The sequence below is a fragment of the Thermobia domestica genome, chromosome 5, assembly GCF_964235325.1.
Source record: "Thermobia domestica chromosome 5, izTheDome1.hap1.1, whole genome shotgun sequence".
Lineage (NCBI taxonomy): Eukaryota > Metazoa > Arthropoda > Insecta > Zygentoma > Lepismatidae > Thermobia > Thermobia domestica.
Window position 1 is genome coordinate 19,168,051 of NC_137458.1, and position 15,206 is coordinate 19,183,256.

At 37.8% G+C, this 15,206-nt stretch overlaps 1 protein-coding gene across 2 annotated transcripts in view; it reads right to left on the minus strand.

Annotated features, from left to right (window-relative positions):
- Positions 1–2,786: 2,786 nt before the first annotated feature.
- LOC145685767 (golgin subfamily A member 5-like) overlaps positions 2,787–15,206 on the minus strand; it is a 60,294-nt gene continuing 47,874 nt past the window's right edge. The window contains exons 9-11 of one of the 2 annotated variants that reach the window (XM_081758288.1): positions 13,627–13,702; positions 6,652–6,764; positions 2,787–3,129 (exon numbers count right to left, since the gene is read on the minus strand). In XM_081758288.1, coding sequence (XP_081614414.1) covers positions 3,070–3,129; positions 6,652–6,764; positions 13,627–13,702 — 249 coding nt within the window. In that variant the 3' untranslated portion in view covers positions 2,787–3,069. Of the gene's footprint in view, positions 3,130–6,651; positions 6,813–13,626; positions 13,703–15,206 lie in introns of both variants that reach the window. The other variant, XM_081758287.1, reaches the window with a different exon arrangement.

Genomic DNA, 15,206 nt, shown 5'->3' on the forward strand with positions numbered 1-15,206 from the left:
ATGTAACAATATATCTGACTTTTCACCTAATTGGACTTTGAAAAGACATCTCTTAAGAGATGGAGTTGACAATTTTGAACGTAATGTCCATCACATTTTTGTGTTTAAATGCTTGCTACTTAGTTCTGTTGATGAATGATAACTCAAAAATGTCTTGGAAGTAATCATCTTCCATACACATAGCAAACTTAAGAGAAACACACATTAAACTTATGAGAGAATTTTTTGAAGATGTTAAGTATGTCCGAACCTGTAGTTTTTTCCTCCAGAGAAATCCTACCAAGCAATTCCTCTTTAGCGGTGAAATCATCAGGCATCATACGTTTGAAAACAATCACTTGAGTAATATCGCTTATACCTGTGCATTTATCACGTTTGAGGACAGAAAAAAATATATATACGTTTGAGGACAGAAAAAAATATATATAAAGAGAGAGTAGAAGTGTTACGTGTATACCAGATGAATGAGTTTGGTTTGTGACATTTTCTCAATTTATATTCAAATCAGAAGTGGCAGAGTTCTACCACCTCCGGCTTTAGAAGAGATGTAATATATTCTCGGGAAGCTTAACTGATTGCAGAAAACCGCATCTCGTTATCTTTTTATCATTTTTACTCTATAGCAATCAATATTAAAACCGGAAGTGGTTGATTTTTGCTACTTCCGTTTGAAGAGAAGGTTAAGAAATAAGATGATACCTCTCTTTAGAACGCTAAAGCGATTCTTGAAAAACTGCTTTTCGCTATTTCTTATCTCGATTATCGGTTTTGCTGTATGTAGATCAATATTGAAACCGGAAGTTGTAGTGGATTCCTATCATTTCCGGTTTTACTAAAGAAAGAATGGAGATTAAATGTATTCTTGGGACGCTTAATCGACTACAGGAAACCGTTTCTGGCTATCTATTACAGTTTTTGCTATGTAGTGATCAATATTAAAACCGGAAATGAAGTTTTTTTCTTACCAATCCGGTTTGAATTAGAGATAGCCACAAAGTTCCGGTCCCGGTTAGGAACTGGTTCCAGACCTGGATCCGAAAACCCGGTTCCAGGACCGGATCTTAGGAACCGGTTCCAGATCTGGATCTGAAAACCTGGTTCCAGAACCGGATCTTAGGAACCGGTTCCAGACCTAGATCCGAAAGCCCCCAAAGACCCGTAAAGGAGGCACAAATTTCACCTTCAAAACACTGCAAAGAGGACCATGCGCTTGTACCCTCTCCGCTCAGACTCTCTTCTGCCCCCAGAAAAAAAAATTGGGCCACCAGTGTTTATTTTTTTTTATTTTGGTCCACCAGTGGGTGTTTAGCCAAATGAGTTGGCCAGTTTGCCTGTTTAACCATTGTTTGCCAGTTACCCAGTTTATTTAGTCAAATGAGACAAGCGGCCGCCGCCTGGGCGCCTGCCTATCGCTTCCACCATTTCATCTAGCACACTGTTCACAGCCTTCCAGCAGCTCGGGTTTAGCGTAGGGATCGTCACAAAGTTTCGGTTCCAGACCTGGATTCGAAAACCCAGTTCCAGAACCGGATCTTGAGAACCGATTCCAGACCTAGATCCGAAGAAGCGGTTCCAGACCTGGATCCGAAAAACCGGTTCCGGAACCGGCTCTGTTCAGACCCGAAAACCGGTTCTGGCCATCCCTAGTTTGAATATCACCACCACGAACGACTCAATCCCTACCTTTTGATCTTCTACATCCAGCCCAAAATGGTAATGATCCATCAAATAGTGCTTGCGATTTCTTGTCTCCTGGGTACACAGGATAAATTTAGAAAAGAGTTTTCGCAAAACGAACTACTTAATAAAGAAATAACAAATTTAAAAAATAATGAAATGTAAACTAAGTATCAAAAATTAACCTTCACAGTGCCTAAGCAAGAACTTTGAATCTAAAGCTAGGTTGCCATGCTGCAAGAATCTTTTAACTGTCATTTAAAAAAAATCTTGCAACCCGATCTTTCTATTTACTATTTACACATTACAATTTTCTGAAACCAAGAAAGATATCTCCACCCATGCAGGACTGCACTCTAGTGGGCAAATAGTGAATCTCCTCATTAAAAACGTGTATTTTGGCGCGCTTCCTCTCCCCGTCCAAAAGAATCCGTCGTTTCGGAAGCGCCGAAACTGTTTATCTCTTTACGTCAATGGAGGACAATAATAGGTAGGAAGCAAGGAAGAAGCCAAAAAGCAACAGAGCATCGGCACGTCTGATTGGTTACTCTCGTTTCTACCATCGTCTGATTGGCTACTTTCGTTTCCGTCATGATTGTTGGCTTAAAACATTGCGATCCTATTGGGCGGAGTGGGCAGACTAGGAGTGGCGAAACTGTGACGTATGGCTTCAATATTTTGTTGTAAGGGCAGATCCTCTATTTTATAAGATCCTTGGCAGGAAGCAAGACTACCCAGAAAGTTGCACATGGTTTGATTCCTTGCAAGATGGGAAAAAAAAAAAAAAGTTACATATGCCTTTCAAGACTATGTTTACATGGAGAAATATTGTAAGGTTGCAAAGTTTTTTCAATGACAGTTACAAGATTCTTGAAATATGGCAACCCAGCTTAAGTTACAGTATGATCTCAAGGAACCAGCACTCAAAACAGTAAATTGAGGGATTTCTTAAAAAATGAAAAAAAAAAAAGTGCTTAGGCAGTATCAGATCGCTATGAAGCTCAAATTTTTGTATCATACTTTGTCTTTTAGTTAATTTAAAAACTGGAAAAACTGCAAATCAACGGAGTTTCTCTTAGCGCATCATTTTGTGCAATAAAAGACAAAAATAATGTAATTATAATAGTGTTTATTACATATGTTCTCCAGTTTTAAAAAGAATTCATTATTTCAGTCATAAAAATATATATGTATATTTATTATATTTATATATATATATATATTAACATTTACAAGCTGTTCATTTTACTTACACACTTCTTTGATATACTTACAAAAAATGCATACGAAACTTTCTTTGCTTCTGCAAGGAGACCGCAGAGGTAACATAAAACAGAAGATTAAACAATGTCTGGCCAATTGCAGGGATATCACAGAGAATAGAATCAGAAATTAATGAACTTCAGGGGTATCCGACAGTAGCACCACAATCACCCACAAATGGAGGACCACCTGGAAAATAAGTGAATAAAAGCGCTTGTATTTATTCTATTGTGAATACAGGGTGCTTCAAAACAACATCGACAACATTTGGAAGGTGATTCCTGACCCCAAGATAACACAAAAAGTATAGACCAACCTGGGTGCACAAAAGCTTCCTTTCGGCGTTATAGGCTCCCGTAAACATGAAAAAATGAACTTTAAAGGTTTATAGCTTCACAATTATGGGACCTACCGTAGTTGGGTCAAGACTTCACTTAGAAACTAATATTGTCCTATCCAAAAATCCATGTTCCAGAACCCTAAGGTACTCACGCAACAATTTTTATAGAGGGGGTTTTGCTACGGGCATATAATTTGAAGTACTCACCAACTACCTCTATAAAAATTGTTGCGGAAATACCGCAAGATTGTGAAACTTGGATAATTGGATAGGTCACAGTTTAAATGAACTTTAAAATGGACCCTTAAAGTTCATTTTTTCATGTTTTCGGGAGCCTGTAACTCCGAAAGGAAGCATTTGTGCACTCAGATTGGTCTATACTTTTTGGCTTATCTTGGTGTCAGAATCACCTCCTAAACGTTGTCGGTGTTTTTTGAAACGCCTTGTATATGGAAATGACGACGCTAAGATTGTTTATTGCGTATGTTTATTTCAATGAATACTGTTTAATTTCAATAATTTGTTTGTGTTAAACATCCATTATACTGACATGCAGACGTAGTACAAGAAATCATAGTAAAATATAAGACTGCATTGTACGTGACAATTCTATTTACTTTCTGTTTACATTAATCTTCACCGCCACACTTAAGAATGTTAGTTAATTTCACTTTAATCACTTAAAGAAAGTAACTGAAACCTTTTCATATGTACTTTACAAATAACAGGCGTAGTAGCACTTATTTGTTAAACAGTTTTACTCGTTTTTGCCGTTTCTAACAGATAGATCACTCATCAAGATCAAATAACTCAAAGGAAACATCTTGCACTTTTGGCGTAGGGCTTTAAATACTGAAATATTGACCTCTTGATAACTGGTTATTTCTGAAGAAAAATTCCTGCAGAGATTGCTTAACGAGAATACTGGAAATTTAACAGATCTTCAGTAGGGTCAAACTACGTGAGTTTTATTTAGGCATTATTTCTTCATTACTTGATACAGAAAAGATTTTTTTTAACGTACTTTATTTTTCGACATACTCTCCTTGCAGTGTTTCTTTCAGAAAAAAATGTTCCAGGGGGGCACATTGAGTAGTCAGCGGGGCATTTTTGGTATTATTTTATTTATTACTACATTTGAGGCGTATTATTCTGGTCTCTTCCGGGGGGACACTGCCCCCCAAAAACATATCTGGAAGAAACACTATCCCCTTAATGTTCAACACATTTGTCCCAATGTTTTTCCAGCTTCGCGATTCCTTCGCGGAAATGAGTTTCTTCGAGGCTGTCAAAATACTCGTTTACTTCCTGTATGATGCCTTCATTTGACTCAAATTTTCGTCCTGCCTTGAAAATTTTGAGTTTTGAGGGAACCAGATCTAGTGAATAGATAGAATGTGGAAGCAATTTAAATTGAAACTTGGGCAATTTCTGCTCATCAACACGGCTTTTTCCCCGCTCTGGTGGCACCTATCTTGTGCATTTTTTTTTTTTTTTTTTTCATATTTAAGTCATTATTGCAAAATAAAGTGAATCCGCTCAGTTAAGATGCTTGTAGCTTCTGCTGACTCAAGCAATTTCATTCGTCCGTCGGTTAAAACCAAATCTTAGACTTTATCGATGATTTCAGGTGTCACAGCTGATTTCTGAGCTTGAGGACGTAGTGCGTCTTCAATGCTTCTTCTGGCATGCTTAACGCAATTACCCAAATCGAACACTTTCATAGAAAGGACATGAGTTATCCTATGTAGATAACACGCTTTTACGAATTTCTTTCGCTGTTTTCGCTTCCACAAAAAAAAAAAAAAAAAAAAAAAAAAAAAAAAAAAAAAAGTCATACCATGAACTCAAATTTGATCAATTTCTCACTGTTACTCGTTTCTGTTAAGCAACTGTTAAGGAATGAATTACTATAAGAATAACTTAAAACTACGGATTATTTATTCATAAAAAAAGAAGCATTATGATAGACACACGACGTTAACGCATCTATTAGTATGCGAACCAAATTACCGAAGTGCCCTCGCAATACTACACACAAGACTGAATACGAAAGAAAGGGGGAAGAAATGTATTTCTGCGGACATCTACGTCAAAGTTGTGTAGACAATTTGAGCCCTTGTACCAGAAATGCAAGATCTTTTCATTATGTGATTCAATATTCAAGAGAGTGACTCATCTCTTAAGAAGCGCTACAAAACAAGTGAATGAAACAGTTCAGCAAAACTCTTATAGACACGATAAGCCAAGTAACTGTTTTTAAACCAAGTAACATTTATTACTTTTAAAACATAATTTTACCTTAATTGCTGTGCTACGGGAAGCAACTATTTTGTTCATATCCCGGCAAACTCACTTCAAAAAAGAAGTTAACTCTTTCTAATGACGTTAAAATTAAGTTCTCGTTTCTGATCTATCATTAGCTTCATCATCAGTATAATCCCGGCACATCTTGCAAGTAAATCTAATCTAATCTAATATAAACAAAATAGATCCTTGGTTCAGTTCCCAGATCAAGACGAAGCCCCTTTTTTTTTTAAATTTCGAACAAGGAGGATCTCGGGGGGGGGGGGGGGGTGTTTACCGGAACCGGCTTGGGAACCAGACAAATTGACCGAGAGTTACCAAATTTTAGTCACGAATACCTTGGTCCAGGCTCCAGACCAGAGTTAAATGTTTTAGTCAAAATTCGAACCAGGGGGGTCTCAGGGGGGCGTTTACCGGGAAGTAGAAAATGACTGATATTAGTGTCGAATTCATAGTTTTCGCGGTCGCTGAAATCAATGGTGAAACTCCGATCGCATTAACTTCCAAATTCAAGCTATTCGGCTCCGGGCCGGGGGTCACCCGGGGGGGGGGGGGGATACCGAGACATAAAAGTAACCCAAAATGACCGATATTAGTGTCAAATCCATAGTTTTCGTGGTCGCTGAAATCAATGGTGACATTTCCATTAGCGATGACTTGCAAATTCAGTTATAATTGTATGATGCGGGCGGGGAGTCAGCAAGGGGGAGGGGATACCGAGACATGTAAAAAAAAAAAAAAAAAAAAAAAAAAAGCCGAAAATGACCGATATTAGTATCAAATCCATAGTTTTCGCGGTTGCTGAGATCAATGGTGATACTCCCACAGGTGTTGACTTCCAAATACAGCCCCCGTGCGAAGCATGGATATATTCAACTAGAATTACAATATAACTCTAAATGTGCCACTTTCAATATGGACAACGCAAACTCTCAACGAAGTGCATCTTCCTTCCTTCTGTGTTAAAATAAATTTAAATCAACACAATATTTCACTGTATTCGTTCTTAGCTTATTGTATGATGTAAAATGCTATTATAATATTGCTTATAATTGAATGCTTACCATGTAACAGACCACAAAAATCCTTGCTAATGGATATCGCCTTAAAAAGACTCCCATCCTTATGCTGACAGCGTCCAGGGAAGTGTAGGCACGTTTCACTCGTCGAGCAACTCCTGTGTCAAATGGGGTTTCGATAAGAAAACTGGGAACTCTCGCTTTAGCTGAAAGAAATTTACGTAAAAAGGAAAAGCTAGGCAGTGGCAGAGCAAGGCTGCATTACCAAGAACTGACTTCCATTTCAAATACATATAGCAGACTCTATACCTATCATTTTAATGTGACCTTCGTGGTACGAGAGAAGGAGTACGCTAAACATGTGTACAATTTCCCTTACAAGGTGTGAGCAAAACGTACGGTGAATGTGGTTGCACAGTGCCCATCTATCGATGTTGTGTCCATTTCAACTAGTAAGTCCGGTAGCCTAAACTTTTGGTACATTCAGTGTAGTGTTTGAACAAGTTGTGACATGTTAGTTGGCTTCCAGAGGCAGAAGAGTGAGAATGTGTTAAGAGTATCTGTCGCGCGCCAACATTAAGTTTTGTTCTAAGCTGAAAAAAAAAAAAAAAAAAAAAAAAAAAAAAAGCCAAAGAAACTCACGAAATGTGAAAACCAGTGTATGGCGATGAAGCGATGGCATTGAAGACTGTTTATAAGTAGTATGAGTAACTCGAAAGCTGCAAGGAGTCGGTTGAAAACGAGCAACGATCGAGACATCCTTCGACCTCACAAACAGAAGAAAACGTGCAAAAAGTGACACAAATAATTAGCTCAAACACGAGAATGATTATTCGAGAGCTTTCCGAAGAACTGAACATCTCGTATGGGTAAGTGGAAAGCATTTTAACCACTGATTAAATGGGCAAATGGCTTCCTCCTTTACCACGAAATCGCGCTGTGCCACACCTTGCTTTTGATCCGCCAGTTTTTGACCGAAAAAATATTCCTGTCTGTCCACATCCACCGTACTCTCCAGATATAGCAACATGCGACTTCTGGCTCTTCCCAAACATTAAAACCGTGCTTAAAGGATAACATTTTGACACCATTCCTGACATGGAGAGGGCCACAACAGAGCAGCTGAACGCCCTTCCAAAAGAAGATATCCAAAAATGCCTCCAGTCATGGATTCAACGTTGGGACCAGCGCATTGCTAGCCAAGGAACAGTACTTTGAAGGAGATTAAATCAAATTCATGTGAGATATTTTGTTTCTAATAAAATTATTCACCGTAGTTTTGATCACATCACGTACATGTTACTGAAAATTATATAAATTTAATCCAGTCAATGCCCTAGCCGCACTGAATACTGTTTTTCTTGAGATCAGCGAAGTCACGCAGGTCGTGTTTAACCGAGGAAAGATAGGCGACAATATACTCCTCAAATGGTGTTGGCACTGGCGCGTCCATCCTGCGTCCTAAGGACAACTGGGGAACTATTTGAAAGGAACTTGTGAACTCTGGTGAACAAAGCCGCATTAACTTCGAGGGAATCTGAGTGCTGACCATACATTACCCTCAAAATCATTTGTGGCAGAAGCTCCTAACGTCCCTATGGGCTGTTGCACCAGAAGTTTAGTTGTTTTCACTGATAATTTAAAAGGTATTTTCAGATTGTTCATATCTGTATACTTAATAGAACAGCCATTTTGTACCAAAGCACTAACAGAGAGCGATGAAGAGTTAGGGGAGGTTCATCCTCCCTTGTGACCAATTTCAACCTCCTGAAACTTTCAGATATTTGTTTTGATAAATGCATGGTCAAAATAATAACCACACAACAAAGTAATATAGCTTATTTTGTTGTAAGAAAGAAAAAGTTGCGGTTTAATTGTGGGACGGCACAGAGAACCCAATTTAAAATAACCCACTGAGCCACCGAGGCCCCATCGTTAAATTTAGACACTGCTTATAATCAGAAATCAGAAATTCAAGTGTTGTCGGAAGAGCTTTCTGAAGCTGCTAAAATCACATTAAACTGCCCTAATAGTTCAATGCATTTCAAGTTTTTGTTTCTACGTAGCTCATTATGAAAAATCATGTTTCATAATATAGAAAGATTAACCTATACGTGTCCGATTTCAAACCTACACTTCTGCTTACAGCATCGACCGATCCGAATGATTCGAACGGCAAAAGAAAGCCAAAGGTCTCTAGTACCGCGCCAGGTTCACGTGTGTGTGGTACGTGCATCATTATTCCCAAGCTAAATCAGTTTCGGGAGCTGTCTCGGGAAAGCTACGTGGTAGTAGTTTTCCACGCCAAGTTTTCCGTGACACAGATTCAAATACAGTGCACGGACAATGGGTGTGCATTGGGGTCAACCACCATCAAGAACATGATTAACAGACATAAACACCACGACGTTCCAACACTTCATTCGCTCAGGAAGTACAAAGCGATTGTGTACTGTGGTGACTCACCTTTAGCTCGCAGTTGTGCCGAATGGTCCTGCAGACCCCCCCCCCCCCCCTTCCTACACAATGTGTGATGGCAAGACGATTGCATGTGGCACATGTGAACCGCAATCTACGTGACACACCAAAACTACGAATAGTGTTTAGAAATCGTGTGGACATATCCTTATTGCAGTCTATCGGAGGGAGAGCGAGACCTACTGCAGGCGCCTCTATGAATACCATCTATCCAGGGAAAAGTGAAAGTTCGTTAGTGTCTTAAATACATGTTCTTTCCAAACCATATCCTACTATAAGTCTGTCTGTTTTAGTTTTCTTTAAGTTAACAGATGCAGCAAGACATCTGCAACATTTTCGTTGTAACCATATGCTCTCAATCTACTTAAAAAAATAAATAAAAAAAATTTAAAAAATAAAAATAAAAAAATGGAGGTGGTGGGAAGCAGGTACCAACAGAGATTTATTCGTTTGAAAAAAAATTAAGTTTTAATTCCCACGGTTATGCCGGCTAGGCTAAAGGAGACGGTGATGATGAGAAATTAATGAAATGGTGAATTAATAAAGTGGAAGGAAACGACAGAACGAAGAAACTCACACACATGGTGTTTGTCCACCAGAAAGTCTACTTGGCGCGAGCTGGGATTATTCGTTTGAAGTTCAACGTTTCTCTTCAGGGCTGACGTATTACTAGGTGAACCTACAGTGGAAATGGTATTTGAATCACACGTACTCCCGCCAGAAATCAAACCCAACTCTCCCACACAGAGAAATAAACAAGAGGAGACAACTTGCACTTCACTATTTCACTAACAAAAACCTCATTAATGTCAGATTAATACAATAAATAAACACAATAATTTGCATAGAACATATATACCCTTATAAATAGAAGACAGATAACTGAAGCCAATAGATTTTGCAAAAAAACACAAACATACGTAAAAAATTTAAGAAACCTTCATGGCTCGTACTACCTGCTTTCCATTTCAATTTCAAACGTAATATTGATATAAAGCTGAAAGAAGTCACTGAAGTTGAAAGTGAACATATGATAATTTCGGAATACAGTTGTATAGTGATAGGTATCCCAAGGAGGTAAGTACCCATCAAACGTTTTGGCATCCTACGAAAACTCTTTTGAATAACAGAGAGTTTTAAACAACTTCAAAGCTTAATATTAAAACTGAACTAGTTATGCCTTTATATATAACCTGTGAAAATGTTCAATTGCTCAGTTTCCCTTCATTGGTTACGGTGTACAAAGAATGAGACAAAAATTCACATACCTAAGAGGCAAAATTAAATGTACAGAAATTACAACTTTAAAAGACAATACAGTATAATCACTTATTTCTGTGCATTTAATTTTGCCTTTTAGGTATGTGCGTTTTCACCATTAGTTTTTTTTCTGTACATCGTGACCGGTATCTGCGTGTACAAAAAATCTGAAACATTTTTACCGGATTTTGAGAAATGAACTCTCACAAGAAAACATGAAAAAAAAAAAAAAAAAAATACATGAAACGCAGGTACAGAAATGTCTTACTTCGAAGCTACAGCCCCCGAAAATTGGACGGAACGATAAAATAAAGGATCGTAACTTACAGCAAAATATCAGATAAAGAACACAGTAATTACTTTGAACCTCTATTCCATTAATGTACTAGCGGATGTGAAACAGGGGCGGCGAGGAATTGAGCTTTCGGTATCTACGGCCACATTAGCCCCTCATGTTTGACTAAGGATGGGCAAAATTTTTTTTTTTTTTTTTATAAAAACTGGAAACCGGTTTCTAGAAAAACCGACATTTCGGTTTTCTCCAAAACCGGTTCGGTTTTTGAACTGTTTCTTCAAAACCGATTCGGTTTTCACCGAAACCAGTTTCGGTGAAAACTTTTGGCAAACACATAAAACTATTTCTGTGAAAACGGAATCTGTTTCCGGAGAACAACGAAACACTATTCTGGTCAGAAATAGAACAATTTTTTGAAAAAAAAAAAAAAAAAAAAAAAAAAAAAAAAAAAAAAAACGGAACTGGTTTTGGAGAAAACCGAAAAACCGGTTTTTGTACCCACCACTAGTTTTGACGGATGACATCCCTCGGCGAACACACTATCTGGGGAAAGGGAAGGAAGGAAGTGGCCTGGGACCTATATGTTCGGTACCACACCGGCATTTCCCTGGTGCGAATGAGGAAAACCAAGGAAAACCTCATTCAGGACGGCTGGCCTGAAAAAGCTTTTTACACTTTTTCGACCAAATGCCCCACCTTTCCCGATACTCTGTACAGACAGAAAGAGCTCAGTGTTATTATCAAATTAGTAATATTATGTCAGACATGCTCCTTGTTAGATTCAAAACTTCTTATCTAGGACAATTTAGCTATATAAGGTTTTATTCCTTTCCAATCCTAATACAAATGTATGAATATTTTGCACTCTTTCTCAAAATATTTATTTATTTTGATCCGATTTTACTGATTTTACGAGGGAAGGTCAGAAACTAAAGTTACAAAGGCGATATTTCTGGAGTTTTGTCTGTTATGGAGGAATGAGGGGTGTGCGGTAATATTAATACATGATCTGGCAAGTACGCAGAGTTTCAGCCACCTGCCATCTACGGCGCCATTTGTGGGTAAACACAAATAGCGACCCGCTTGGAAAACTGGTCTCGCGAAGAAGTCTGCTCTGTTACTTGACTTCTGTAGACGAACATGAAGCTGAGCTGAAATTCACCGGCAATTGTAGAGGTTTACGGAGAGATTGTAATGTCTCGTTGCAGAACGACAACGCACGCTCGCATACCATCAGCTCAGAAGACCATCACGTTGTTGAAGCAGTTTCGCTAGGACAACATCGACCACCCTCTCTACAGTCCGGACCTTGTTCCAATAAACTTTTACCTGTCCCCGCACTTGAAGGAGTACCTAGGAGGCCGTCACTTCTTCAGATAAGGAGGTGAAACACTTCGTTACAACGTGGCTGAACACCCAAGGACAGGATTTTTTACCAGGAGGAAATCTTCAAACTTATCCCACGATATGACAAGTGCCTCAACCAATATGGAGACTACGTCGAAAAATAACCTAATGTATGTACTATCTGTTGGCTGTATTGGTTGTATGAAATAATATATACATGTTCCACTGCAGGCTTTGTAACCTTACTTTCTGATCACTCCTCGTATTTATTAAGTGATTTACTTTGGTCAACCGATGTCGAGACTATGTAGAAAAATAACCTAATGTATGTACTATCTGTTGGCTGTATTGGTTGTATGAAATAATATATACATGTTCCACTGCAGGCTTTGTAACCTTACTTTCTGATCATCCCTCGTATATTGAAGCTTTTAACTTTGATATGCTACGTTGTTTTAAGCTTAACTGTAATTGCCTTTCGAAATTTCTCCAAGTACTACCTTGGTCGTTATTCCACAGTATTAACAAAACAACACTAACATGTATTAATAATACTTGTGTAACTCTTTCAGGAATGTATCATCGCCTTCATCAGACACGTTATGTCAGTTCTCTTCAGCATACCGTGCCTGATGAAGACAATGTTACATTGCCGAAACTATTACCAGGGTCGGCCCTAGACAATTTGCCGCCCCGTACAATGGCATCATCTGCTGCCCCTTCCTTTCTCCAGAACAGAAAAGAACATGTGCTGCCGACCAGAACAAATCTTAGGAGAGACGATTTTAAGTATGCTACATCGTCATGAATAATGAAGGGGAGGAAAAAAAGTGCACTCGCATTCAGAAAGACCTAAACCATACAAATACAATCTCGTCATGTCTGTTTTTTCTTTTTTATAATAATCTATTAAGCTAGTGAAAAATCAAGGAAAAACACTTGCAGAGGAAAGGTAATCCTTTTTATAGAATTCAATATCGATCTTCAAACACAATATATTAGTTTACAATTCCAGTGCAAGTAGTTCTGTTATCTTTATTTCTTGATTTTCCTTCTACATTTGTTAAATATATATATATATATATAAAACTTGTTTCCAAATTCAATGATAAGGAACTTGATTGTGACAAAGACAAGGTTAGTTTTCATATCAAAACTGTGATAACTAACTACATGGAACATGTGTTCGAGAATTAAGTTGTTCTTGTATTTGACAAGAATCATGCTGGGATTTGTTTGACCATTTGCTTTAGCACTGTCCATATGATCTTAAATTAATGCGACCTCAACATGGTTTAAGAATTTAGTATTCAAATAAAAGGTCAACTTAGTAAATTTAATTAGTATCACCACGAAGTCTGTTTTCAACAAGAAATATATATATTTAAATAATATAGTTATGACAGATTTTGCCGCCCCCCTGCAAATGCACGTGTTGTACATATGATAGAGCTGGCCCTAACTATTACACAAGTGTTATTAATATATTTTGGTGCTTTGGCCAGTTTTGTTTTATTAATATTATTCAAGTAATATTAAGTGAATAGTATACACAACAAAATAAACTTCCAATAACTTTTTTTCTTTTCTTTTTTAAAAGACAGATACGATGGACACAAAAGCCAGAGAACAGAACTTACCATCATCTGTGTCGTTTAGGTTAACTAATCCATTTTGAGTCTGATGAAGAAGCGACAACGTTTCCTTGTATTGCCTCTGTAAAGAAACCAAACTTACATTACAAATTCCGAAAAACATATGACCGTCTTAAATTTCGAACATAAATAGCAGAAAAAATTAATACACTAGTGATTTGCAATTCTGAATGATTTTCGACAAATTAATTAGTGATATTATTATTTTTTTTCTCACAAGACACACACAAAGAATGAGAGAATAACAGTTAACATAAAAAAAGTTATAGGAATGTGCACATAACAATTATAGGAACAACTATCAAACCAAAACAAAATCAAACCGCTTGGCATAACAGACCGTTTCAGTGCGTGAGCTGCTCCAGCGCCATCTGTCAGCGATCGGCTAAACTACGTCCAGATTAACGGCAACCACATGGTTAGCTGTTTCTAGCAGGTGAATTGGGATCCTTCTAGACCAAGTAGCCGTCACGTCTTTCATTCACGTAACTCCTCAGTTTGCCTCACGACGGTGGGTGGACGGCGAAAATTGGGAATCAAACCCGGGACCACATGGACATGAGTCCAACGCTATTACGGTGTCCTCTATAGGAACAACTAGTGGGGAAAGTAAAATTTACAGAGAACCGTTAAATGTGATGAGTATATTTTTCACCATTCTTATAGGAGTCTTTGAAGAAATGAAAACAGTTGAAGTTGGTATGGCAAGAGAAAAGTCAAGATATGAAATAATATTTAAACTCAACTGTATTCAGGATGATCCTGTTTCCTTTCAATTTTCCAAGGAAACAATTCCTTTAACTTGATTATATAAGGAAGCAACACGAGATGTTGAAAAAGTTTCAAGAAAGAACTGATATTATGTACAAAAATTTGTACCTAATACAGAGATGAATTTATCAATTATTTATGTGAAACGTACCTTATAGTCCCTATTAGCAAATAATCTAAAAAAACACTTAGAGTGTAAATATTATAATTTCACGACTTAAAAAAAAATCACTACACACAATATTTACAGCCATGTTGCAATTTTCAAGGCGGGGTAAGTTTTAAATGTGTGTAATGCGAACGATCTCTAATTATAATTTGTAACTTGAACTCCCACAAATGTGCGTTATATTTATCGAAGTTAATTGTGCAAGGAGCTCACCAGTTCTTCACTTTAAACGGTATTTTAAAAATCTGAAATTTTAATACACAGTAAGTTAGGCAGATATGAGAAAAATGATAGTCATAAAATAACGGTAACCAAGGAAGTTCTATCGCTTTTTCACCCACCACTTTCGAATATCGATATGCCACCTAAGACGTACCTGGAAGATCAAACATAGTGCCCATCACCATTTACGATCTTCTGCCAACGTTCTGGAAGGCCATAGATTCCATCCCGATAGAACTTGGTGGGTCGTGAAGCGAAGAAGGTATCAAGTGCATTTTGCACCTCTATTAGGATCTGAACTGGCGTCCTCTAAGGTAATTTTTCAAGGAATTGTGCAGGTGATAATCGGATGGTGCAATATCTGGGGAGTATGGCAGGTGCAATAGCGTAGAATGGTGTCCCG